The sequence below is a fragment of the Canis lupus genome, chromosome 2 (assembly GCF_011100685.1).
Source record: "Canis lupus familiaris isolate Mischka breed German Shepherd chromosome 2, alternate assembly UU_Cfam_GSD_1.0, whole genome shotgun sequence".
In the NCBI taxonomy this organism is placed as follows: Eukaryota; Metazoa; Chordata; class Mammalia; order Carnivora; family Canidae; genus Canis; species Canis lupus.
In genome coordinates this window covers 71,406,918-71,434,823 of record NC_049223.1, presented here as the reverse complement: position 1 = coordinate 71,434,823, position 27,906 = coordinate 71,406,918, and the positions used below count along the sequence as shown (strand labels likewise).

Sequence of the window (27,906 nt, the reverse complement as noted above, 5' to 3'; positions counted from 1 at the left end):
AGGAAAGAATGTTTAAGGAAGTTCCTTGTTAGAAATTTTTTAGTAACTTTACAAATATTATCAGACATTTATTATATTCTTACTGAATATGTGGCTCAGAATATTGCTTGGTAATGTTTAGGTATTTTTCTCACTTGAAGTAAAATTGAGGGCCAGATAAGTTAGAAAGAATTAATGAAAGAGAGGAGGAAGGAGAGAAATGGCAGTGGCTAATAGTCATCTCTCTGAGTCACCAGCAATGAATGCCACTTTACTGGAGAACATTTAACTTGTTTCAAAACCCTGGGTTGGGCAGCTCTTTGACTTATGACTGGTTAGTTTCATGCATCATTGATAGCTTTTGGTTCCTTAATAGAAGCCACTGGGACTTAGCTTTTATGAATATCATGTTTTATAAAGTACTTTTTCTTTTTTTTTTTTTCTTTTTTCTTTTATTTTTTTTTTTAATGATAGTCACAGAGAGAGAGAGAGAGAGGCAGAGACACAGGCAGAGGGAGAAGCAGGCTCCATGCACCGGGAGCCCGATGTGGGACTCAATCCCGGGTCTCCAGGATCGCGCCCTGGGCCAAAGGCAGGCGCCAAACCGCTGCGCCACCCAGGGATCCCTAAAGTACTTTTTCTTTAAAACTCCTCATCAGGGGATCCCTGGGTGGCTCAGCAGTTTAGCACCTGCCTTTGGCCCACAGAGTGATCCTGGGGCCCTGGGATCGAGTCCCACATCGGGCTCCCTGCATGGAGCCTGTTTCTCCCTCTGCCTGTGTCTGCCTATAAATGAATGAATGAATGAATGAAATCTTTAAAAAATTAAAAAAAAATAAAACTCCTCATCACTTTCACTATAACTGCCAAAATCTACCTTCAGCCCATGAAAAAGTACTATTTGGAGTAGAAAGAGTAGTAAATGAAAGGCCAGTAAGATGGAGGTTATTAGTTTTCAATGGATAACAAATAGATATAATTCTCAGTAAATTTTTTTTAGATTTTATTTATTTATTCATTCATTCATGAGAGACACACACAGAGAGAGAGAGAGGCAGAGGGAGAAGCAGGCTCCTTGTGAGGAGCCTGATGCAGGGCTCAATCCCAGGACCCTGGGATCATGACCTGAGCTGAAGTCAGAAGCTCAACCACTGAGACATGTAAAGTGCCCCTCTCAGTAAATCTTTAAAATAAGACAATTCTTCCTTAGGCCTTAAATTGTTATTAATAGTCAAAGGCTAACTGGATGTTACTACAAAAAGTAGTAATTCAGTGCTAAAGAGAGAGTATTAATAGCTTACTAGTTGTACTGTATAAAAAGAAACATTTTTTTAACTGTCAGGGTTCCCTCAGAGGGTATAGTGCCTTTAGTAGGTGGTGGTTAGCGTTGGTGCCATGGAAGATAGATACCACATGCTTAGGAAAAGTGCAGTAGTGCTTTGAATTTTTTTAAAAGATTTTATTTATTTATTCATGAGAGAGAGAGACACAGAGAGAAAGAGGCAGAGACACAGGCAGAGGGAGAAGCAGGCTCCATGTAGGGGGCCTGATGTGGGACTTGATCCCGGGTCTCCAGGATCACACTCTGGGCTGAAGTTGGTGCTAAACTGCTGAGCCACCCAGGCTGCCCTGGATTTTTTTTTTTTTTTTTAAGATTTTATTTATTATTTGATGGAGAGAGAGCAAGCAAGGGGAGCAGTAGGCAGAAGGAGAAGCAGACTGCCCGCGGAGCAAGGAGCCCAATGCAGGGCTCCATCCCAGCACCCTGGGATCATGACCTGAGCTGAAGGTAGCCGCTTAACCAACTGAGCCACCCAAGGACCTCAGTTAGTGCTTTGAGATAAATGTTTTGTTATTAGAATACTTCCTAGTGGACTTTAAAAACCCTTCAGATTCAGCAAATCCAATAGAACTTTCTGCAGTGATGGAAGTGTTCTGTATCTGCGCTGTCCAGCATAGTAGCCATGTGTGGTATTGAGCATCTGCAGTTTGACTAGTACAACTGAGAAACTGAATTGCAAATTGTATTTAATATAAATATATTAAATATTAATACATTTAATCTGTATAGCTAGTAACTGTAGTATTAGTGCATCTTTAGATATTTGAGAACTGAACAGCACCTTTGACATCTATTACTTCAGTGCCAGTCATTAAAATATACTTTATTGTAATCAGTATTTATTTGTAGTACCTTTGAAAATGTCACCTTTTATTTTGCTTCCATTAGAACTGAGGGAACTACACCTTAGGCATACTTCAGGGGTACTGTGGGTTCAATTCCAGACCACTGCAATAAAGCGAATATCACAACAAAGTGAGCCAAATGAATTTGTTTACTCGTGCAAGTAAAAGTACACAGTACTGCAGTCTATTAAGTGCATAGTAGTATGATGTCTAAAAAACTAATGTACACATATTATTTTTAAAATACTTTGTTGCAAAATAAAATAAAATACTTTGTTGCTGGGGAGGTGGCTCAGTGGGTTAAGCATCTGGCTCTTGGTTTCTGCTCAGATCGTGATCTCATGGGTCATGAGATTGAACCCTTGTCTCAGGGTTATGAGTTCAAGCTCCATGTAGGGTGTAGAGCTTATTTTTTAAAAAAGAAACACTGGGATGCCTGTGGCTCTGTGGTTGAGCGTCTGCCTTTGGCTCAGGGCATGATCCTGGGGTCCTGGGATTGAGTCCCGCATCGGGCTTCCTGCATGGAGCCTGCTTCTCCCTCTGCCTGTGTCTCTGCCTCCCTCTCTGTGTCTCTCATTAATAAATAAATAAAATCTTTAAAAAAGAAAGAAAACACTTTATTGCTAAAAAACACTAACCATCATCTGAGTTTTCAGCAAGTCATAATCTTTTTGCTGGTAGAGGATCTCACCTTGATGCTGATGGCTGCTGACTGATCAGGGTGGTGGGTGTTGATGGCTGGGGTTGCTGGAACAACTTAAAATAAGACAGCAATGAAGTTTGCCATATCAGTTGACTATTCCTTTCACAAATGATTTCTCTGTAACAAACGATGCTGTGTGATAGCATTTTACCCACAGTAGAATTCCTTTCAAAATTGGAGTCAGTGGGGCACCTGGGTGGCTCAGTCCGTAAGCATCTGCCATGACCTTCAGCTCAGGTCATGATCCCAGGGTCCTGGAATTGAGCCCTGCATAGGGCTATCTGCTCTCCCTCAGCCTGCTGGTGTGTGCATGTGTACACGCATATTCTCTCTCTCTCTCGTTCTCTGTCAAATAAATAAATCTTAAAAAAAAAATGGAGTCAGTTCTCTCAAACCCTGCTGCTTTATCAACTAAATTTATTTAATATTCGGAATCCTTTGTTGTCATTCCAACAACATTCACAGCATCTTCAGCAGGAGGAGATTCCATCTCAAGAAACCACGTTCTTTGCTCATCACTAAGCAGCAGCTCCTCATCTGTTCATGTTTTACCATGAGATTGAGCTATTTGGCTCCACCGTCAGGCTCCGCTTCTCTAGTTTTTCTTTTAATATCTTATCTGCAGTTAGTTCCTCCACTAAAGTCTTGAGCCTTGCAGAGTCATCGATGAGGGTAGGAATCAACTTCTTCCAAAGTCCTGTGAATGTTGATATTTGGAAAAATCCTTCCCGTGAATCACAAGTGTTCTTTTTTTTTTTTTTTTTTTTTTAAGATTTTATTTGTTTATTTGAGAGAGAGAGTACACATGAGAAGAGGGAAGGGGCAAAGGGAGAAGAAGCATGCTCCGTGCTGAGCAGGGAGCCCAATGTGGGCCTCAGTGCTTAACCGACTGAGCCACCCAAGTGCCCCATTCACAAGTGTTCTTACTGGCATGTTGATTGGCGTCCTTTCCTGAAGATTTTCAGTTTACTTTGCCCCGATCCATCAGAGTAATCACCGTCTATGACAGCTACAGCTATACAAAATACATTTCTTAAATAATAAGGCTTGAAGCTCAAAATTACTCCTTGATCCATGGGTTTCAGAATGGGTGTTGTGTTAGCAGGCATGGAAACAAAGTTAATCTCACTACACATCTCCATCTGAGCTCTTAGGTGACCAGGTGCATTGTCAATGAGCAGTAATATTTTCTTTCTGAGCAGTAGTTTTTAAGAGTGGGCTTAAAATATTTAGTAAACCATGTTGTAAACAGATGTGCTATGATCCAGACTTTGTTCCATTTGTAGAGCACAGGCAGAGTAGATTTAGCATAGTTCTTAAAGGCCCTGGATTTTTGTTTTTTAAGATTTTATTTATTCATGAGAGAGAGAGAGAGAGGCAGAGACATAGGCAGAGGGAGAAGCAGGGTCCATGCAGGGAGCCTGATGTGGGACTCAATCCCAGGACTACAGGATCACACCCTGGGCTGCAGGCGGCGCTAAACGGCTGCGCCACCCGGAGCTGCCCACGGGCCCTGAATTTTTAGAATGGTCAGTGAACATTGGCTTCTACTTAAAGTCACCAGCTTCATTAGCTCTTGACAAGAGAGTTAGCCTGTCCTTAGAAGTTTTGAAGCCAGGCATTGATTTTTCCTCTCTGGCTATGAAAGTCCTGGATGGCATCTTTCAGTTTAAGGCTATTCCATCTACATTGAAAATCTTTTCTTTTTTTTTTTTTTTTTTTTTTAAGATTTTATTTATTTATTCATGAGAAACACAGAGAGAGAGGCAGAGGCAGAGGGAGAAGCAGGCTCCATGCAGGGAACCCAATATGGGACTTGATCCCGGGTCTCCAGGATCACGCCCTGAGCTGAAGGCAGACGCTTAACTGCTGAGCCACCCAGGCGTCCCTGAAAATCTTTTTAGAGTAGGTACCTTCATCAATTACCTGAGCTAGATCTGCTGAATAACTTGCTGCAGCTTCTACATCAGGGCTTGCTGCTTCACTATGCACTTTTATGCTATGGAAGTGGCTTCTTTCCTTAAACCTCATGAACCCACCTCACCTAGCTTCACACTTTTCTTCTGCAGCTTCCTCCCCTCTCTCAGCCTTCACAGAATTGAAGAGAGTTAGGGCCTTGCTCTGAATTAGGTTTCAGCTTAAGGGAATGTTGTGGCTGGTTTGATCTTCTGTCCAGACCACTCAGACTTTCTCCAAATCACCAGTAAGGCTGTTTCGTTTTCTCCTCATTCGTGTATTCACTGGAGTAGCACTTTTAATTTCCTTCAAGACCTTTCCTTTGCGTTCACAACTTGGTTAAACTGTTTGGCACGAGAGGTCCAGCTTCTGGCCATCTTGGCCTTTGAGATGCCTCCCTCACTAAGTTCAGTCATTTCTAGCTTTTGATTTTAAGTGTGAAACCTGGGACGCCTGGGTGACTCAGTGGTTGAGCATATGCCTTTGGCTCAGGGCGGGATGCTGGGGTCCTGGGATCGAGTCTCACATCGGGCTTCTTGTGGGAAGCCTGCTTCTCCCTCTGCCTGTGTCTCTGCCTCTCTCTGTGTGTCTCTCATGAATAAATAAATAAAATCTTTTTAAAAATAAAAGTCTAGTGAAACCTGTGACTCTTCCTCTCACTTGAACACTTAGAGTGTTCTAACCCTAACATTGTAGGGTTATTAGTGGGCCTAATTTCCATATTGTGCCTCAGGGACTAGGGAGGCCTAGGGAGAGGGAGAGAGATGGGAGAATAGACAGCAGGTGGGTGAAACAGTCAGAACACACACTACAGGGGCACCTGAGTGACTCAGTTAAGTGTCTGTTTTCAGCTCAGGTCACGATCCCAGGGTCCTGGGGTCAAGCCCCACATCACATCAGAGCTCTGTGCTCATGGGGAACTTGCTTCTCTCTTGCTCCCTCCCTCTGCCCCTCCTCCCTGCTCATGCTCTCTCTGTCACATAAATAAACAAAATGTTTAAAAAAAAAAAACCCACAAGATTTATAAGTTAAGTTCACAGTCTCATATGGGTTCATGGTGCCCCAAAATAATCACAATAGTAACATCAAAGATCACTGGTTATAGATCATTGTAACAAATACTATAATAATGAAGAATTTGAAGTATTGCAAGAATTACCAGAATTGTTTGGAATGATTTCTTCTACCCTCCGTCTATAGCACTTTTCACCCTAATTGCCTTTTGATACTAGATTTTGTGAACAAAGCTTAAAATTTAAGAATGTTATTTCTTCCCTTTACTCAGGGTTAATAAATACCGGTTGCATGTCCGCTGTGCACTGAGTTGTGTCAAACATTGAGGGTTTAAGGATAAATACATCATAGTCCCTGCCCATGAGAAGTTTCTAACCTGTAAGAGGTCTGAAGATCATTGCAATTTAGGGTGATAGGTCCTGCACAGTTGGTCATGATGAGCTCTTTACCTCTCCAATTTTATGTCTTGTTGCTTGTATCTTTTTCTTACCTCTGTCATCTCTTCTGTGACTGACTCTTTGATCTTAGATGTAGCTTCTTTTGAGATATTTTCTTTGCTCAGGACAGAGCTAGACACTCCCACCCCTACTGGTATGTTTGCATATACCTCAGTACTGATTATTGTAGATCTTATTTACTTGAACTATCAGCACCTGAAGGGCTAAAACTATTGGTTTTAGCACCAGCACATTGTAGGCACATAATCAGTGATGAGCAAATCTTTATTGGAATTCAGCTTGAATGACTAAAGAAAGGCTCCTGAGAGTAGAGGCAACATTTGAGCCAGTTCTTAGAGTACTAGTAGATGGATCTGGGGAAGAAAGCCCAGGCCAAGTGAAGAATTTTTACAAATAGGTGAGACCTTGAAAAGTTTTTACAGGTGACTGGCAAAGCTTTTTAATTCCCACATGGAGTTTGAGACATGGGTTATTGTTGGGTGTTATCTCCTTCAACTATCCAGAGCCAGCCAGACTAGATGAGAGTTTCATCATAGGGTAAAGAATAAGAAGCTACAGCCTCCTCCAATTATAGATTCAGAAATTGAGAAATTAGTCCTTTACTTCGATATGTGTCTGTGTGACCTGTCAGTACTTTCTGTTGGCCAGCCTTTCCTGGAGGAAGGTGACTGTCTTGCCAACCTGCCACTAGACTCACCTCCTTGAGACATCTCAGGCTGGAAGAAAGTAGTATGGTGAAGTTAATGAAGGGAGATGTGATTAAAATCGCTAAGAGCTTACTCTCCTAGGTAATCCAATTTATACTGGTATTTCAGCATAAAAGTACATTTAAATGAAAGCATTATACTCCTGTGATTGATCTTGTAAACTGCTTATTGAAAATATAAATCATATTCTCATGTTAGTGTGTGATATGACGTGTTTGCCAACAAAAGGTTTTGGAGTTATAAATGTCACTAAGAGCTTTGAATGCCCAGCTCATTATAGGTTACTGCTGTGTTTAGAAGTGGTTCTTTTAAAAAATGAGGTCCTGATTAGAGAGCTTCAAGTGCTATCTTTGCCTGTTAAACCTTATTTTTACAAGGCCTTCTTGCTCTTTTCATAAATTCAAATTTATGAGATTCACAAATTTTAATCTGCCACTTCCCCTATTCCTGGAGGCCGTAAACTGTGGAGCAAAAGTATTCTAAAAAGAGAGTATCTAATTTTATTCAGTGACAAGAAGAAATAGTTGTGTACTTTTTTAAAAGTTAAAACAAGGGACGCCTGGGTGGCTCAGCAGTTGAGCGTTTGCCTTTGGCTCAGGGCGTAATCCTGGAGTCCCAGGACTGAGTCGCACGTCGGGCTCCCTGCGTGGAGCCCGCTTCTCCCTCTGCCTGTGTCTCTGCCTCTCTCTGTATGTCTCTCATGAATAAATGAATAAAACCTTTAAAAAAAAAAGTTAAAACAAGATTGCCCTTTGCATTTTTTTAAAGATTTTATTTATTTATTCATGAGAGATACAGAGAGAAACAGAGAGAGGCAGAGACACAGGCAGAGGAAGAAGCAGGCTCCATACAGGGAGCCCAACATGGGCTTCCAGGATCACTCCCTGGGCTGAAGGCAGTGCTAAACCGTTGAGCCACCCAGGGTGCCCGCTCTTTGCATTTTTTAAAAAATAGGCTCCATGTCCAGTGTGGAACCCAATGCGGGGCTCAAATACGTGACCCTGAGACTAAGAGTCGGCCACCAAACCAGCTGAGCAACCCAGGTGCCCTGTCTTTGCATTTCTAAAGTATAATACATGGAAAACCAGAATGTAGTCAAGGCTTTGTTACTTTTTTTGTTGTTGTTACATTTTAAAGTCATCACTGAACCAGTATCTTACTCTGTCTCTTAGCTTACCTGCTTACCAGTTGGCAGCAAGTATATATTGACTATTGGAATGAAACTGAAACAGGCTGGCCAGGGACAGTGTTTTCACTTGGTACATAGGCAGCAGAATGATTGGAGAGATTTGTTGTTATTGTAGAGAATGTATATCTTTAGGAAATAAATATTTCCTTGACCATTTCCACAAGGGCTGAAGTGAGTCCTAGAGTTGGAATCCGGACATTTGGGGTTTTAGTCTTAGCTCTGAGCAAGTTAGTTAATGGTCACTAAGAGCCATTTCATTCTTCTATTTTTAAGTTTTATTGTCACCTTCACAGTACCCTAGAAGCGACGAGCCAAACCAAGATGGGCATTAATATTTGTTAGGTCGGGGGCAGCCCGGGTGGCTCAGTGGTTTAGTGCTGCCTTTGGTCCGGGGCCTGATCCTGGAGACCTGGGATCGAGTCTGACATCAGGCTCCCTGCATGGAGCCTGCTTCTCCCTCTGCCTGTGTCTCTCATGAATAAATAAATAAAGTCTTTAAAAAAAAATTGGTAGATGGTAAATAGCAACTATACTAGGGTCTGTAAATCTTCATGTTGTATTCTTGTATGGTCCAGTCAATACAAACTGAATTCTATAGTACTGTTTTAGGTGTGTGTGTGTAATATCCCTGGTTTAAATTTATTCATAGTAATAGTTTTGTGTGGGCTGTTCCATCTGCTTGAGGTATTTGTATACCAACCCTGATTGTATTCAGACTTCCTTCTTGGCCTGCTTTTTCCAATTTGCTCTCTGGATTCATGATACAAAAATGTCATCCTCTTCCGTTTCTGCCCAACCTCTTTGTAATGACTGCATTTTTTGCTATGTACCATTGTCTGGCTGCTCCTTGCCTTTCCTTTCTTGTTTTTTTACTATAACAACTGTGATCATTGGTGCTTACATTTATTGAGTTTTCCATGTGCCAGCACATTACAGAGGACTTTATGTTCATGTCATTTAGTCTTTACACCTGTCTTTTGCTGCTGAGTATGGTTATGCCCATTTTACAGATTAGAAAATGGAGACACAGAGAGGTGAAGCAGCTTGTCTAGTGTTAACACCTAGTGAGATCTGGAATTAAAATTTCAGTTGCCTCCAGAGCTCATCCTCTTAAGCAGTTGCTGTATTACAATCATGATGATGAAGATGAGGGTGATGATGATAACTATTACAGTATGTTGAGCACCTAATGATTTTTGGGCAGTGCATTTGCCATCTTTTGCCTCCTCATTTTATAGTGTGGAAACTGCTATTACATATGCTCTGTTTTTAGGCTAATAAATAAGTGCCAGAGTTTGAAGGTATTGGGCATTCTTACATTAGAGCATTCTTTCAATATGGTTTTCCTTTTACTCTTTCCTACTTTATTGATCAACATAATGTTTTTCTGACTACTACCAGTATGAACAATTAAATATTGCATCAATTTTTCTGCATTTTTTTTACCACTGCCTTAGCATTATAATTTTCTTACTCGTTACCTTTGTTATTTTTTTCTGTATCAAAAGCAGATAATGGGGATAAGATAATGGGGAAAAGAAGGTGCTAAGAAAAGGCAAAAGGAAAGCCCGGAAATTACTGTGATCTCAGTTTGGAAGACAAAGATTTAAACTAAAAGCTCTGGTTTTTTTTTAGCAGCTGTCATTTATTGAAGGACTTTGGCACTTAAAAATTTGATGACAGGGGATCCCTGGGTGGCGCAGCGGTTTGGTGCCTGCCTTTGGCCCAGGGCGCGGTCCTGGATATCCGGGATCGAATCCCACGTCAGGCTCCCGGTGCGTGGAGCCTGCTTCTCTCTCTGCCTGTGTCTCTGCCTCTCTCTCACTGTGTGCCTATCATAAATAAATAAAAGTTAAAAAAAAAAATTGATGATGACATAAATCACAGAATTTGACCTTAGTAGTCTCAGCTTCCTAAACTAATAACAGGTTAAACAATACGTTCTTCACAATGCATGGTTGGTTAGTTGCGGCGATGTTTAAATCCAATAACCAATGTCAACCTCCTTTTCACAAGTGTTAGTTTATCATTTGTTAGTGAAATAATCGAGAGTATGTGGCTAAACACCACGGTAAATTTGTGTTAGGTATGTCTTTTTTACATTTAGAAAATTCAGTGTTAGCTTACATGGGTTGTCTAAATAAAAATTCATGCTGTGTCCTTAATATTTATGTATTTTAGCTAGATGAAAAATTAGTTATATTATTTTAAAAAATCAGTGTGCAAGCTGGACCCTCAGTTGCTGCAGGTGGTTAGCTGATATTTCCATGTATTAAGGCAACATGTAGGGTTACTCCCTATATTTTGTAATCCCCAAGATATCTTCCAAACATTTATTTCAAGCTTATTATTTTAATAAGGAAAATTTTCAGAACAGTTTCTTCTTATTTCTAGAAAAAGTATATTCAGTCTTAAAATATCATTCTTAATGTTACTAATTCCCCATATATAGATCTTATCCTGCTTTGGGTATGCCACTTACAGGTAGGAAATACTACAATTTTAGAGCAAGCAGTGAAATGTGAGAACAGTCGATACTTCTGAGGCAAGCCTGTATTGAAGACCTACCTTTGAGCTGAATTCTGCGCCCGTCAGTCTGCTGTGCATAACCCTGATGGTTTTTGTATGATTACATTTACAAGTTCATTGGTAGATTCTTGAGCAGGCTCCCATTCTTCTATGGATGTGAGTCTGGAGAGTTATAAAACAAGCTTGGTGTCAGGAAAGGTAGGTGTGGCTTCTTAGGGCTGTGCCGCTCAGCAGCTAGAATGTAGTTGGCAGTCTCCTCCCCTTCCTGACTTCAGCTCTTCACAGTGTGTGCTCTGGAATGACAGGCATTCCTGTGTGAAGAGAGCCAGCGTGAAGACATATTTGTAAGAACCACAAGTGCCCAGGCCGGGACACAGGGAACAGAAACTCCAGCAGATTAACCGATCTCATGATTTTTCCTGATGTTTGGCAGTGACACTGAGAGAGGAGTGCATGCCCCCTTTATATGTGGATTTATTTTTTAAGAAAAGTTTTTGTTGGTCCGGGACAATTTGTTGTTGTGAGACACATCAGACAATTTAATCATGGGGCAAGCTGACGTCTCCAGACCGGTAAATCCAGATGCAGTTGGTGAGTAATAGAAGGCAAAGAAACAAAATCTTGACAGGCAGGGCAGATGAACAGGTGAAGTTGAATATTTTATAGGAAGTTGAGTGTGAGCATTTTGTTGTTTATAACTTTATGATGTTTACAACTTTGTGAAGAATGAATGAAAATTTGCAAGTTGTTTTTCATTCAGTTATATTAATTTACTACTCAGTTTTGTCTTACTTGATCCCTCTGGAGTTTTTTTTTTAATATATGTAATATTGATAGGATGTCATTTATTAATTTTTTGCTCTTGCAGAAGATAAGTGCTATAGGAAATCATATTTCAAATTCAGTGTTTTCCTGGCATGTTGCAGACTTAGGATTTATATGGCAGAGAACTAGAACTGTTGACTTCTATAAATGGGACTATTTTTAAGAATTGGCATAATTTCTTAGACTCAGTTATACATTCTCCAAGTAAGTCTCAGGCTTTTCCCATTTTGCTAGAATTTCCATTTGTCATAAGGCAGTTCTTTGGTACAAACACTTCTGAAGTCAGTGGTTTACATTTGAGGTATTATTGTCTCAGAGACAGCTAGAGACCAAGCTGGTAAATGCAAGTGTAGGTTCAAGGCTGTAAGTGAAATGGAAGTCCATTGTCACTGAAGATTCATTTTCCCAACTGTGGGGTTTTGCGTAAGATGAGGATGTAAGGGTGGGAAAAATTAGTTTTAAGTGGATTTGTTAAAGGGTTGGAAATATAAGCAGAATGGGGGAAAGCCTGTGAATCATTTCTTGACATGTCACTTAAAAAAAAAAAAAAAGATTTATACCTTCTCTTTGATTTAGGAAGCCACAGAAAACATGTTCAGTCCTAGGCTGTTCTTTTTTCAGAAATGAAAAATGTTGGTGACTTTAAAGAAAAGTTTAAAAGTGTAAAAACACAGGTAACATTCCTAAATGTCTCCTGACTTAATATTATTTAGTTTCTAAAAGTGTATTTTCCCCGAGAACTTCCCAGATGAAATTCCTACAGAGTATTTTCATGTTTTACCAAAACTGAAGTACATGGTGGGGAATCCCTGGGTGGCTCAGCGGTTTAGCGCCTGCCTTTGGCCCCGGACACAATCCTAGAGTCCTGGGATCGAGTCCCATGTCAGTCTCCCAGCATGGAGCTTGCTTCTCCCTCCTCCTGTGACTCTGCCTCTCTCTCTCTCTATGTCTATCATAAATCAATCAATCAATCAATCTTAAAAAATACTGAAGTACATGGATTACAAAGTGAGGCATAGCACAACAGATTTTTAGGACTGAAGTCAGGACTTGATTCATTTTACCTTGAAAATGAAATTTTTACCGTAAAAATCACCAGTGATTTTTATTTTTTTTTTACTTTTAATGAAACATTTCATAACTAGGAAAAGGCATAGTGAAAAATATAAAAGATTCCTTGCCCAGCTGTAGCCACTGCCCAGCCTAAGAATTGAAATTAAAAACAGTGAGATATCCCACCCTGCCCCTATCTATGTGCCCACATTCCCTTGTGATGGCATTTTGTTGCTTTGCTCCCAGAGGTAACCACTCTCCTGAATTGAGTAAATTCACTTTTGGGCCACTAAATTCTCCTGTCTTTCTTTATTAATAAGGATGAGGATCTAAACAATGCTAGACATTTATCTATGAGATGGAAATGAATGGTCTTTGAATGGCAAGAAATGGGTAAGGAGGTATAACTTACTTATAAGATATAACTTGTAAAAAATGCCCATCTAACATCTATATACGAAAAATTTCATCCGAGTAGATAAAGTTTGATATATTTGTTTAATAAGAAGTGAGAGCATCAAATTCATCAATTTTTCTGCCGGTAGTCCTAAAAAAAGACTTCTGAAGAAGAAATAGAAATCACTCAGGTACCTAAGATTTGTATGTTCTCTCTAGATTTAATTTTTGAGCTTTATTTCCTATTGCCTAGATAATTCATAGCTGGCTATAAGCTATTTTAATGGACAGACTGCATTCTATTATATATTTTTTTAAGATTTTATTTTTAAATAATCTTTATACCCAGTGTGGGGCTTGAACACACAACCCTGAGATCAAGAGTCGCATGCTCCACTGACTGAACCAGCCAGGCACCGCTGAATTTCTCATAATTCAGGATTTATTCTATATGAGCAAATGAAGGTCAGGTCATTGACATTGACAACTTTGAGGACTACACCATTGCTTTAAAGACTTTTACCAAGCCTAACTGTTTCTTTTTTTTTTCCTGCCATCATCCCCGGCCGCCTAACTGTTTCTTAATGAAATTTAAAAAGCATTTCAGTGATTGGGTATGTAGAAAGTTTTATCAGATTCTTTGGAAGGATAAATGTACAAAGTAAATTAAAATTTAAATAATTTGTTTACGGGGATCCCTGGGTGGCGCAGCGGTTTGGCGCCTGCCTTTGGCCCAGGGCGCGATCCTGGAGACCCGGGATCGGATCCCACGTCGGGCTACCTGTGCATGGAGCCTGCTTCTCCCTCTGCCTGTGTCTCTGCCTCTCTCTCTCTCTGTATGACTATCATAAATAAAAAAAATTTTTAAAATTAAAAATAATAATAATAATTTGTTTACAGTTCTAGGCCTGAAATATAGTAATTAGTTTTGACTTTAAAATTGATAGTATTGGGACACCTGGCTGGCCTAGTTGGTAGAGCATGAGACTCTTGATCTTGGGGTTGTGAGCCCCATGCTGGGGGTAGAATTTACTTTAAAAAATTTGATAATAGGGATCCCTGGGTGGCGCAGCGGTTTGGCGCCTGCCTTTGGCCCAGGGCACGATCCTGGAGACCCGGGATCGAATCCCACATCGGGCTCCCGGTGCATGGAGCCTGCTTCTCCCTCTGCCTGTGTCTCTGCCTCTCTCTCTCTGTGACTATCATGAATAAATAAATAAAATCTTTAAAAAAAAAAAAAAAAAAAAATTTGATAATAAAATTCATGATGGGTACCTGGGTGGCCCAGTCAGTTAAGTGTCTGCCTTCCGCTTAGGTAATGATCCCAGGGTTCTGGGATCAAGTCCCGCATCAGGCTCCCTGCTCCGTGGGGAGCCTGCTCCTTCTGCTTGCTGCTTCCCCTGCTTGTGCACTCTCTCTCTCTCTCTCTCTCTCTCTCTCCTCTGTCAAATAAATAAATCTTTGAAAAAATGAAAATAAATAAAATTCATGGTACTAGTTTTTTTTTTAATTTTTATTTATTTATGATAGTCAGAGAGAGAGAGAGAGAGAGGCAGAGACACAGGCAGAGGGAGAAGCAGGCTCCATGCACCGGGAGCCCGATGTGGGATTCGATCCCGGGTCTCCAGGATCGCGCCCTGGGCCAAAGGCAGGCGCCAAACCGCTGCGCCACCCAGTGATCCCCATGGTACTAGGTTTGACAAGCCAAATGATACAAAATAAATTATTGACTATATAGAATATATTTATTATTTTCAAGGTACTGTAAATGTTTTAGTGGAGCTTGTATAGGTATGACTCATGTCTTATGCCCTTGAGAAATTTACTTTCTAGTTGAGAATTTAAATATTAAAAGAAAAAGTCCAGGATACCTGGGTGGCTTAGCTGTTGAGTGTCTGCCTTTGCCTCAGGATGTGATCCCACGGTCCTGGGATCGAGTCCCACATCAGGTTTCCCACAGGGAACCTCCTTCTCCCCCGCCTATGTCTCTGCCTCTCTCTCTGTCTCATGAATAAATAAAATATTTTTTTTAAAAAGTCCAAGATATTTATAAATTTGTTTAAGATAAGGCATATTCTTGGGATGCCTGGCTGGCTCAGTCAGTGGAGCATGCGACTCTTGATCTCAGGGTTGTGGGTTCGAGCTCCACGTTGGCTATAAATGTTACTTAAGAATAAAATCTTTAAAAACAAATTTTTTAAAATTTGTCTTTAGATAAAATGTAAGATGTATTCCTTTTTTCTAAGTTAGTTGACCATGGCTTATGATGGAATCCAGAGCTGTTAACTAAGAACAGTCTGCTTTCAAATAAATAACCTTTGTGCAAGGACTTATATGCACATTGACAAGGTGTTATGTCAGCATCCATTTAGAGTTTTACCATAGGACCTCTCTAACAACTGGTGAACTAACTGATTATTTAAATGCAGAGAAGGGGCCACCTGGGTGACTTAGTAGGTTAAGCATCTCCCTTCGGCTCAGGTGATCCCACGGTCCTGGGATTGAATTCTGCATAGGGCTCAGTGAGCAGTCTCCTTCTGCCTGCCATTTCTCCTGCTCATTCTCTCTCTCTCTCTTTTAAGTAAATAAAAAAAATAAAAATAAATCATTTTTAAAATGCAGAGAAGGAATTTATGCTATAGTGTCCATTCAAGGAAATTAGCAATTATCCTCAGTAGTTGATATAAAAAAAAATTATCCTCAAGTGAAATACGTCCATAAGAGAAGCCTGTATACTCAGATAAAACTTTCAAGTAATAATATTTTGTATTTCTTGATCAACATAAAAGCTATTTCTGTCTTCACTAAAATCCTTTACCCATTTATCATCTTAGGGCAGCCAGCTAATTATAGTCAGCACAGGTCCTTAAATTAGGCACAAGACCAGAGAATTTTATTTTATTTTTATTTTTTTAGAGAGGAGGAGGAGGAGCAGGGGAAAAGGAGAGAGAGAATCTCAAGCAGGCTCCATGCCCAGCACAGAGGCCCACTTGGAGCTCAATTTCATAACTCTGAGATCATGACCTGAGCTGAAATCAAGAGTTGGTTGCTTAACTGACTGAGCCCCTAGGTGCCCCAAGACCAAAGAATTTTAATAAATTCTAGTCTGGAACTTTCTTTCTGCCTTTCCATTCTCCATCTCTAGGTTTGTAGGGTTTTCTTATTTTTCATTTTTGAACTTTCATGTACCTCTCATTCACCAATTAGCCTTTTTTTTTTTTTTTTTTACTTCTACATAGAAATATATTGCTTTAAAAGATGGTGTATTATACTTCTTTATTCTTTTCCCATTTGATTCATTTTGCTCTGAAATTTGTAGTTTTAGGTTCTCAAGCTCATAATGATGGAATCAGTTAGGGCAAGGTGATTTAGAAATATATAGTCATTTACGTGATGCCTGGGTGGCTCAGCAGGTGAGCGTCTGCCTTCGGTTCAGGGAGTGATCCTGGAGTCCTGGGATCGAGTTCTGCATTAGTAGAGAGCCTGCTTCTCCCTCTGCCTGTGTCTCTGCCTCTCTCTCTCTCTCTCTCATGAATAAATAAATAATTCTTTAAAGAAAAAAAGAAATATGATCATTTAGAGGTAAAATCAGTGAGATCGTCTCTCCTTTCCGCCGCCATCCTGGTTGCGTGTGGTTGACTGTGATCGCCATGTCTTCTCACAAGACTTTCAGAATCAAGCGATTCCTGGCCAAGAAACAAAAGCAGAATCGTCCTATTCCCCAGTGGATTCGGATGAAAACTGGTAATAAAATCAGGTACAATTCCAAGAGGAGACACTGGAGAAGAACCAAACTGGGTCTGTGAGGAAGCACCGCACATCATGAAATAGCAAACATAATTGGCACACATATTTAAGCCACATGGAGATCACATGTTCCTATCTTATCAATATGGAAACATCCTTCCTACCTGGCCAATAGACATGTCTTATCAAGAGAATGATTTTCTCTGTTACTATGCCTCTATACCAGTAGGTTGGTTCAGTAATAAATGTGAGACCTTTCAGCTGAGCTGCTGTTGTGTCCTGATTTGTGAAGTACTGAATTGCCCCTCCTGTCAGATCTCACATAGCACCGTCTGATAGAACTTTCTGCAGTGATAGAAATGGCCCTTGACAACAAAGTATTTAAAGTGTGGCTAGGGGACGCCTGTGTGGCTCTGTCTGCTAAGCGTCTGCCTTTGGCTCAGGTCTTGACGGGGAGTCAGCGTGTCTCTCTCTGCTCCTCCCCCTGCTCATGTGCTTTCTCTCAAATAAAATCTTTTAAAAAAAAAAAAAAATCAGTGAGATCATTTGATTAATAAAATGTAATGTAGCTATTCAACAGTATTAACAGGAATAAATAATAGGTGGGTTAATTAAAAATAAACTGCGTAACACTTTGAAGAAAAACATTTGTCATTATTTGGTGATGAGAGTAATCAGAAATATTTTTCATACTCATCTAATTGTAACAATAAATGCTTTCTTCTAAGAAGGAACAGGCACTTTCCACATGTAATCAGAAAGGAGGAGGAAGCAATAGTATAGAGGTCTGTTATGGACTCCTTATAGGATTTTCTGTTATCAAATGTGAACTACCAACCAAAAATTATTGTCCCTTTTCTCTGCTCCAGTGGATTTTCTTAATAGCCCCTTTTTCTATTTGCAGGAGAACTTTGGAAAGTTTAAGCCTTTTTTCCATGAGAGAATATATTATTTTCTGGCACTTCACTATAAAACTTACTCTCAACTTGGAATTCTTATTTAAAAAAATGTACACATCAAGTTGCCAAGGGTATCACATCTTGATACAGTCATGATCAGAAAACTATTTTACCAGAGTTGGAATCCCAGACCTAACTGTCCCTGCAGATACAGAGAGACCTTCTATCTTCTGCAGCATTTTGTCCAGTTCTATTTCCTGAAGGTCAGAATTTAGCAGTGTTTCCGAGGGAAGTTGTGGGCGTGTGCTAGACAAAGCCTGCTTTGTTCATTTGTGGCAGCTTTTGCTTTCTGTACTTTTGTTGTAGTTTTCTAAAACAGCTCTTTAAATCCAATAATAATCCTCTTTTATCAGAAGGCAAAAATGAGTAAGTGCTATAGTAAGTACCACAAATTAATGTTCTCCATTTACAAAATTTTGATGCTGTGAAAATACTTGTATAAACACAAGATTGGGACGCTTGGGTGACTCAGCGGTTGAGCGTCTGCCTTTGGCTCCGGGCTTGATCCCAGGGCCCCGGGATCGAGTCCTGCATCAGACTCCCTCCATGAAGCCTGCTTCTCCCTCTGCCTGTGTCCTCTGCCTCTCTGTGTGTCTCTTGTGAATGAATAAAATCTTTTTAAAAGTTTAGATTTTTTTTTAAACTTAATAAGGTACAAGAAAGAGAGGTGGAACTGAGACCCAATAATTTTGTTGCTTATTACCAAGCCTAATGAAGAGGAGAGGGTAGTGAAGGCTGTGTTGAAAACTAAGTTTTCTATTGATTCCAGTTGCCTGTGTCTTACCTTGCCTTCCAACAAGATGATTAAGAATTGATTATAAGAGCTCCTGGGTGGTGGTGGTTGGTTAGGCATCTGACTCGGGATTTCAGCTTAGGTCATGATCTCAGGGTTGTGAGATTGAGCTCCCAGTTGGGCTTGCACTCAGTGCAGAGTCTGTTTGTCCCTCCCTCTGCTCCTCACTCCCGCTCACATTCTCTCTCTCTCTCTCATAAGTAAGTAAGTAAGTAAGTAAGTAAGTAAGTAAATAAATAAATAAATAAATAAATAAATAAATAAATAAAATCTTTAAAAATCCTTAAGAATTGGTTATAATCAGATTTTAAAAGGAACACTTTGACCTTAGGCTTATTTAACGTGTTTTATTCTTATCTCTAGCAAGTAATAGAGATATATGTAACTACAGCTAATAGCTCATGAATAGTTAGCTGAAGATAAAAAGTGTTACATAATTTTTAATAACATTGTACATTTAAAAATCACCCCCAACTCCCTGCTCAGTGGAGAGTCTGCTTCTCACTCTGCCCTTCCTCCTGCTAATGTTCTCAAGTGCTCTCTCTCATTCTCTCAAATACATAAATAAAATATTTTTAAAGATTTTAAAGTTCTGAAACAAAACTGGAACTAAAAAACCTGCATTAAATGTTGACTAGGAAAAACCTGAGAGTTGAAAAAGAAAATACTAGAACTCTGCATAATACATGGTATAAGAAACAAGCCTATTAAATTTGAGGTGTTACAACTTGAGTGAGGGAGTTAGCACCTTAAATACCAGGGCATAGTGTCAGAGTACTACTCAAATCAGAAACTCCAAACTATAATTTGGTTAGTTATCTTCCTCTCCCAACATCTACTACCTCCAAGAAACACCAAGACATGCTTTTCTTTCTAGTGGGCTACAGCTGTGTGACTCAAAGAAAAAGGTGTTTTCTTTAGAACATACAATCCTAAAACTATAGCCAGCATCGTACACTTGGTGTTCTGACAAACAGAGGTCTTTCTTAGGCTCTCATGGAAAATAGAATGGAGCCATAGGGCCATTTTAAATACTATAACTAGTTTAAGCAGAAACAATGGAGTATCTAAATGTGACTCGAAGCCTGTTATTTTTTTCTGTTCAAATTGGAAATGGAGGGAAATGATCATAAAATCAGAGCTGTTGAGAACATATGGTTGATGTGCAAATTATCTTAGGAACAGCTTCAAGGGGATTCCCTGGGTGGCTCAGCAGTTTCGGGCCTGCCTTCGGCCCGGGGCGTGATCCTGGAGTCCCGGGATCGAGTCCCACATTGGGATCCCTGCATGGAGCCTGCTTCTCCCTCTGCCTGTGTCTCTGCCTCTCTCTCTCTCTGTGTGACTATCATAAATAAATAAATTAAAAATTTAAAAAAAAAAAAAGTTTAGGGATCCCTGGGTGGCGCAGCGGTTTGGCGCCTGCCTTTGGCCCAGGGCGCGATCCTGGAGACCCAGGATCAAATCCCACATCGGGCTCCCTGCATGGAGCCCGCTTCTCCCTCTGCCTGTGTCTCTGCCTCTCTCTCTCTGTGACTATCATGAATAAATAAATAAAATCTTTAAAAAAAAAAAAAAGTTTAAAGGAGGGGGCTCCTTTAATTCCACTTGGATGGCTCAGTCAGTTGAGTTTCTGACTTTTTTTTTTTTTTTTTTTTTTGACTCTTATTTTTGGCTTAGGTTGTGATCTCGGGGCCATGAGATCCCTGCAATTCAGGCTTAGCCTGGAATCTGCTTGAAATCTCTCTCTCCTTCTCCTCTGCCCTGCCCACACACTAAATAAAATCTTTTAAAAACATTTTAAAAAGGGATGATTTCTGGATTCTTAATATACTTTTTCTTTGTATATTTTTTTCATCTGTCAGTTTCTCTTTCTATTTCAGTTTTCCAAGCAATGCAACTGAATTTCCTTCCTGTCAGACAAAACTTCATAGTAAGAAACCTGAACCAGTGTATCAACTTTAATGGATCTAAGAATGCTACAGAGATTAGTGGCTTCATTAGATCTGGTCAGCTACTGCTATCACAGATTTATGCATATGTTCTACAGCTGAAAAGTTTATACCTGATGAATTTAGATCATCATTAAATTTGGTCTGTAACTCCTTTTGCACAAAATCGTGCTCATGGCAAACAGTGGTGATATGCTTAAAAGTATGTGAGAATAGAAAGTATTATTTGGGTAATCCAGATCTACTCATTTTAACATGTATTATTACTATTCCAAATACCAAGGAAATTTATCCTTGAGTGGTTTCAGACTGTGACTTTCATGTGGGAAATAATTCATTTTTATAGGAACATAGTATATAGGGAGTATTGTTTTCTTCTGTGTATTTATGTATATGCTGGATCTTATTTATTATTTGTCGTGTTTTGAAAGCTCCCACTTCCCATTGTAAAAAGTAAATTTGGTTTTCTTCTAATCACAAAAGCCATACATGTTCATTGCAAAAAAGAAAAATATATATGTATATATGAAGCTAGAGAGAAAAAAACACAAATTTCCCATAATCCTACCAGCAAAATATATAATGTGATAGTTATTATTTACATATAGATTTATGTTCTTTTTTAACCTAAGATTATTAATTATTCTAGAAATTTAGTTTTAGTGATTATATATTATTTTATATAAAATTTTCAGTTTATTCATATATCTATTGTTGTATATTTAAGATTTTCCCAGTTATGTATCACCTCAAATAACACTATCAGAAAAAAACATCTTTGGGCAGTTTTCCATCTTCTAAAGTGGAGTTTCCTAAACTTTTGTGTAAATATGTCATATTTTAGGCTTTTATTAGACAAAATTAGACAAAAAAACATATTTTACACAGAGTTGGAATGAAAATTTGAAAAAAACATGTACATAGCTTTGGCCACTATTCTAGTTATTAATAATACCTAGTCAGATAACAAAGAATATGTGCTCGAATAGAATTTGGTAATGGGGGACTAATACCTAGGCTCTTCAAATTTGGATTTAAGCAGACTGCAGAATAGGTCTTGTCAGGGAATTTTACCATAGTTTATTTTCAGTCCACTACCTTCTCTTCTTAAAAGTACTTTTGGACTTAAGAAAGGAAAGCTTGACTGGCTGCCTCCTCAATATCATTTAATTACTTGAAGATTTCACCCTTCGTGTGTAGGACATTTATTTGATGGAATCAAGTTTTTGTGATTTTCCTCTGGCGTCAAGATAATGGCTATCAGGGGAAAAGACAAGATGATTTGTTTCTTTCCCTTTTCATTAGGAATAATTAATCGGCTTCCCTTTAGTCTTTTTCTGATAACTTTCACCCATGAGAACACTCCCTTGATTCAGAATTTGTTTATTTTAGCAGGCAGCTAAGCAAAGAGTGTGTGGGAAGAACTTTATCAACTCTTTATTTTAATCAGTTATGGGTGTTGCTCTTGACTAATAGCTAAAAGTTGAGTTTCCAGAGCACTCCCAGACTAGTCCCATACCTGAGAGTGTGACTTCGAGTCCTAGCTCACTCTCCCACATATCCTATCAAAGCATGAAGAATCTGTCTCAAAGCAAGATCTAAAGAATTATGGTACACAGTAGTCAGTGAAGAAAGACTCTAAATACAGAATATAGTTGATAAATAAAAAAGAAAAATCAGTAATCTGATAAAAAATAATGTGTAATATTGATCTAAATCATAAAAGTTGATTGCTATATCCAACTTAAGTACAAAGTAATGACTTATAAGAGAAATAATTGAAATTTGAAGTAATTATATTGGGATGGCAAATTTGTTTTTAAGGAGGCTTCAGTAAGAAACTTAATTTTTAGACTTTCTACCCTTCATAAATTTTGGTAGTGAGCAATATTTGAGATGAATACCAAACTTGTTAAGATTAGGGCACCCCGATGGCTCAGTCAGTTGAGCATCTGACTCTTGATTTCAGGCTGGGTTCATGATCTCTTCCTGGTCATGGGATCAAGCCCTGCATTGGACTCTCTGCTCTCTCTCCCTCTGCACCCCACCCCCCACTGGTGTTCTCTCTCTCTCTCTCTCAAATAAATTAGATCTTTAAAATAGAGATTAATACCAATCATCAGATTGTTGTAAGAACTAAACATGTAATGTGCCAGTTTACTGCATTATATTCTATAAACTTTTGTTGATGAATGAAACCAGATGTTGAAAAGACTTGTAAGATTTCAACTTAATCTTTATTCTAAAGGCAGTATGAGGGATCCCTGGGTGGCGCAGCGGTTTGGCGCCTGCCTTTGGCCCAGGGCGCGATCTTGGAGACCCAGGATCGAATCCCACATCGGGCTCCCGGGGCATGGAGCCTGCTTCTCCCTCTGCCTGTGTCTCTGCCTCTCTCTCTCTCTCTCTCTCTCTGTGACTATCATAAATAAATAAAAAATTTAAAAAAAAAGAAAGAAATTAAAGGCAGTATGAAAAATAAATAAATAAAAGCAGTATGATTGAAAGGGTTGTAGACTTTTAAAGTCAGACTTGGACTTGAATCCCACCTATATCACTTACACTATAGGCAAAGAGAAAGCATCAAAAGAATGAAATATACAAAGAAAAGCAGTCTAAGGGGAGAAAAAAAGCCAATTAAATGACACTTATAAAGAGCTGCAATAAACAAACAAAAAAACTCAACTCCTGACAGAAAATACTATACCCAGTGAAAATATCCTTCAAAAATGATGATATAAAATTATCCTAATTGTAAACACAAGATTACAGAAATAAAGAGTGCCTGAGAAAGCAAATTTGTAGGAAATATAAAAGACTATCATTTGTGAGAACAACAATAATAATGTTTGCTGTGGTTTATTGTTATGTGTATGTTGAAATAAAATATAACAGAGTATAAATGAGTTGAAATGTAAGATTCTTGCATTATTTTTTTTAAAGATTTTATTTATTTATTCATAGACACACAGAGAGAGAGGCAGAGACACAGGGAGAGGGAGAAGCAGGCTCCATGCAGGGAGCCCGATGTGGGACTTGATCCCAGGTCTCCAGGATCACACTGCAGCCTGCAGGCAGCACCAAACCACTGCGCCACCGGGGCTGCCCAGATTCTTGCATTATTAAGTAAAGTACTAACAATGTATTGTAGTAAGTCAAGGATGCACAGAAACAAATCAAACCAATAGAAAATAAATAGCAAAGCATCAGTAAAAAATATAAGTGGACTAAATACTCAAGGATAACAATTGTCAAACTAGATAGAAAAACAAAGTTAAGGCAAAAGTGTTATTATACTGACACAGGGAATTTCATAATGATAAAAGGGTAATTTAAGGGAAAGATGTAATAACTCTAAATTTATATATACCCAAGACATAGCTTTATGGTATTTAAAGCAAAAAATTAATAGAACTGGGATGCTTGGGTGGCTCAGCAGTTTAGTGCCTGCCTTTGGCCGAGGACGTGTTCCTGGAGTCCCGAGATCAAGTCCCACATCGGGCTCCCTGCATGGAGCCTGCTTCTCCCTCTGCCTGTGTCTCTGCCTCTGTGTGTGTGTGTGTGTGTGTGTGTTGTGTGTGTGTGTTGTGTGTGTGTGTGTGTGTGTGTGTGTGTCTAAAAAGAGAAAGAAATATATCCATTATTATATGTAAAGTTGTTAACATACCTCTCAGTAATTGACAGAAAAAGCTAACAAGTCAGAAAGGATGTTAACGATTTTGTACAATGTGATTAAACGACTTGACTTTATTGGCAGATGTAGACACTATCCTCAACTGCACAATATACCGTGTTTCCAGGTGTACATTAACAATTTGGAAGAGGGGATCCCTGGATGGCTCAGCGGTTTAGCACCACCTTCGGCCCAGGTGGTGATCCTGGAGTCCCGGGATGGAGTCTGACATTGGGCTCCCTGCATGGAGCCTGCTTCTCTCTCTGCCTGTGTTTCTGTGTTTGTGTGTGTGTGTGTGTGTCTCTCTCATGAATAAATAAATAAAATCTTTAAAAAAGAAAAAAACAATTTGGAAGAAGAATAACTGCAAGCTTTTTTTAATTGTTTTTCTGTTTTAATTTAAGCTATATCTGAGGCTAAGAGGCTCAGGAAAGACCCTTATAGTTTTTGTGTAGGAATACCTAAGTAGGGATAAAAAGAAAAAAAGGAATGCCTAAGTAGGAAACACTGAAATGGTGCCATGATTTTCTAGTTTGTTTTTCTTCAACAAAAAATTAGGTTACAGAGAACGGTCTGCCTCTGTCTCTTTGAACATGAGGTTTGCAGATAATAACCTGGGATTGGATTTAACAAACCTGACTGATCATAAGAGTCACCTGTGAAGATTTTTTTTTTTTAATTTTTATTTATTTATGATAGTCTCACAGAGAGAGAGAGAGGCAGAGACACAGGCAGAGGGAGAAGCAGGCTCCATGCACCGGGAGCCCGACGTGGGATTCAATCCCGGGTCTCTAGGATCGCGCCCTGGGCCAAAGGCAGGCGCCAAACCGCTGCGCCACCCAGGGATCCCACCTGTGAAGATTTTTAAAACCATATTCCTAGGTCCCGCTACCTGTAGATTCTGTATTTTGAAAAGGCAACCAGGCTAATATCAAACATTTGAACAGATTAGGATTTACTGTAATAATGTCTGTCCTATGGAGGTGAGGAACGTGGAAAATATGAGAATATATGAGAATATATTTATAAGAATGAATGAAAAAAAAAAGAATGAATGAATTTGGGTAATAACCAGGTCAGGGTTGGTTGTGGCCGAATCCCCCACTGCATGAGTCAAGAGGCATATCCTCTTCTAAAAGTTTTATAAACTTGGGGATGCCTGGATGGCTCAGTCAGTTCAGTGTCCAACTCAGGCTCAGGTCAGGATCTCGTCATGAGATGGATCCCTGCGACATGCTCCACGCTCAAGATGCTCTCTCCTTCTCCTTTTGCCCCTATTCCTAGCCCTCCCTCATGCGCCTATGCATTCTGTCTCGAAAACTAAAAAAAAAAAAAAAAAAAAAAAAAAACAAGTTTTATAAACATGAAAATTAAGCATATTTGCATAAACATCAGAGGATAAATAGCTGTTGTCTCTGGTTTTGGTATTTAGCGACTATATTCAGTAACTTTCTTTACACAACGAAAGAGGAGGGCTATTCTTAGCAATAGATGTGATGGCGGACATAGTCATTTTTATCATAGCTGTTGGTATTTTCCACACATACTGTACTTTTGAACATTAACTGAATTTACCTTGAGCTCAAATGCCAGTAGACATGAATATGTTTGAAAGGATACCATGATTTTATTGTTTTGGATGTACAAGAGAAAGGGGATATCTAAATACATTGTTCAATAAAAGATTAAAAGGGATGATCGAAGTTTGACTTTAGAAAGTGGTTAGGTTAGATACCTGGCAAGATACTGGCAGCAAGCTAGACTTGCTGAATCTTACTGAGGGAATTGGCAGACAGGACTGTGATCCATTCTTACCTAACACTCCTAAAGCTTTCTGGCTATTTTTCTTTGTAAAAGTGTCGCAAAGCACTCACCCTTCTTTCTATTGTTAGTGGTTTGGTTTTGTTTTTTGAGTTTTTATATTATCTTCACTATTACTTTTAATCAAACAGGCAGGGATCCCTGGGTGGCGCAGCGGTTTGGCGCCTGCCTTTGGCCCAGGGCGCGATCCTGGAGACCCGGGATCGAATCCCACATCAGGCTCCCGGTGCATGGAGCCTGCTTCTCCCTCTGCCTATGTCTCTGCCTCTCTCTCTTTCTCTCTCTGTGACTATCATAAATAAATAAAAATTTAAAAAAAAAAAAAAAAAAAAAATAATCAAACAGGCATTTTCCTGTGTATCATTTGGAACTGAGTAAAGTCCATTCAGTGGACAGGTTAGCAGGATATTTCACATTTCAGTTCCTCCTTGCTTCCAGTAAGTAAGGTGACTATGAACACCTTATGGTGCTTGGCTCCATTTCTGAAAGTGTTATCATTAACATATGCTAAATATTATATGATATATCTAAAGTGTCTTGAGGTCTCATTGATATCTCATAATTGGGTGTATACTGTCTTTTTTTTTTTTTAATTTTTATTTATTTATGATAGTCACACACACACAGAGAGAGAGAGAGAGAGAGAGAGGCTGAGAGAGAGAAGCAGGCTCCATGCACCTGGAGCCCGACGTGGGATTCGACCCCGGGTCTCCAGGATCGCGCCCTGGGCCAAAGGCAGGCGCTAAACCGCTGCGCCACCCAGAGATCCCGGGTGTATACTGTCTTAAAGCACTGACTCTTATTCATGTATTCACCCATGCGCCACTCCTGAGGGGCCATCCCAGGGTACCACTGATGGGAAATTGTTGTGACAGGTGTTGTTCTGATGTCTCTGGCAAGTAAACTTATAAAAATATGGTCCGGCATTATGATAACCAAATTCTCTTGCATTTCATGGAAGGAATTAAAGTAGTTGAGGCCGGGCAGCCCCGGTGGCCCAGCAGTTTAGCGCCACCTGCGGCCCAGGGTGCGATCTTGGAGACCCAGGATCGAGTCCTGCGTCAGGCTCCTGCATGGAGCCTGCTTCTCCCTTTGCCTGTGTCTCTGGCTCTCTCTCTGTGTTCCTCATGAATAAATAAATAAAATCATAAATAAATAAATAAATAAACAAACAAACAAATAAATAAAATAAAGTAGTTGAGGCCCAGGATGTGTTCAAGTAAATCATCCAAGTAGGAAGAAAAGAGTCATTGTCCTCTCATCTCCATCTGTTGCACTTCAGTAACCAGAACCCTGTTTTGCCTAAGTCATCAATATACAGCAAAATAATGCGTCCAGCAGTCACTGCTGCAGTCACTCTGATAATTACAGTTGTGTGAATCTGACTTTCATCAACAGGCTTCCCAAGATTCACGTCTATCAACTGAAAAAAGGTTGAATTTGGCAAGTCTTTCTTAAAAAAAAAAAATACATGCTTGTCAATTATGTATTTTCTTTTATGAAAAACTATAGTTTTAAAAGAAACTCTTAGTGCATATATTATGCCCACTTTGCCCCCCCCCAAAAAAAGAGTTATTTGCCTCAGATGAGAAAATTGTGCACAATAAACATGTTAACTTATTGCATGTGATAGTATAGTATGTGGTCCTTGATGTATTTCTGTAAATAAAGGTTCCGCTTTAATTCCAGGACGGTTATTCCACATGACTCTTTTTTTCTTCTCCTCTAGACTTCTCCAGAGAACCCTGGGACAGTAGGTGGAGTGCAAAGCTGTATTGTGTTGCCTTCCTGCTTTTTTTTGTTGCTTTCCTGCATTTATTTATTTATTTATTTATTTATTTATTTATTTATTTATTTATTTATTTTTATTATTATTTTTGGCCCAGTCTTGGCTGCTCCTTTATCTGCCACTAAAGCTAACTAACTAAACCCTGCATGTGTGGTCATTATGAGAGATTTCATGGCCTTTCA

At 39.4% G+C, this 27,906-nt stretch overlaps 2 protein-coding genes and 1 long non-coding RNA gene across 8 annotated transcripts in view; 2 read left to right on the top strand and 1 right to left on the bottom strand.

Moving 5' to 3' along the window:
- Positions 1-27,906, top strand: part of PHACTR4 (phosphatase and actin regulator 4) — a 98,546-nt gene that overhangs the window by 39,483 nt on the left and 31,157 nt on the right. Inside the window, exon 3 of one of the 5 annotated variants that reach the window (XM_038531370.1) lies at positions 27,665-27,692. The exons of 2 other annotated variants lie outside the window; for them this stretch is intronic. Coding sequence is in view for 2 of the 3 variants with exons in the window: in XM_038531366.1 (XP_038387294.1) it covers positions 11,268-11,313 (46 nt within the window). In the remaining variant the exon portion in view is untranslated. Of the gene's footprint in view, positions 1-11,019; positions 11,314-27,664; positions 27,693-27,906 lie in introns of those variants that run through there. 2 more of the 5 variants (XM_038531367.1, XM_038531366.1) reach the window with 2 other exon arrangements.
- LOC111093269 lies at positions 9,718-18,637 on the bottom strand. 2 transcript variants are annotated; one of them, XR_005355920.1, is made up of 3 exons: positions 18,487-18,637; positions 10,762-11,033; positions 9,718-10,025 (listed from the first exon to the last, which is right to left on the bottom strand). It is a non-coding gene; the product is annotated as an uncharacterized LOC111093269 (long non-coding RNA). The 2 variants fall into 2 exon arrangements; XR_005355921.1 differs by having other exon boundaries at positions 10,762-11,015.
- On the top strand, positions 16,589-17,008 carry LOC119876077 (60S ribosomal protein L39). The gene has a single exon (XM_038531373.1). It carries the CDS (start codon positions 16,647-16,649, stop codon positions 16,800-16,802), a length of 156 nt encoding a protein of 51 aa, XP_038387301.1. The 5' UTR covers positions 16,589-16,646; the 3' UTR covers positions 16,803-17,008.

Excerpts from the sequence above, each read along its gene's own strand:
- LOC119876077 (XM_038531373.1), top strand. The coding sequence starts at position 16,647 with ATGTCTTCTCACAAGACTTTCAGAATCAAGCGATTCCTGGCCAAGAAA.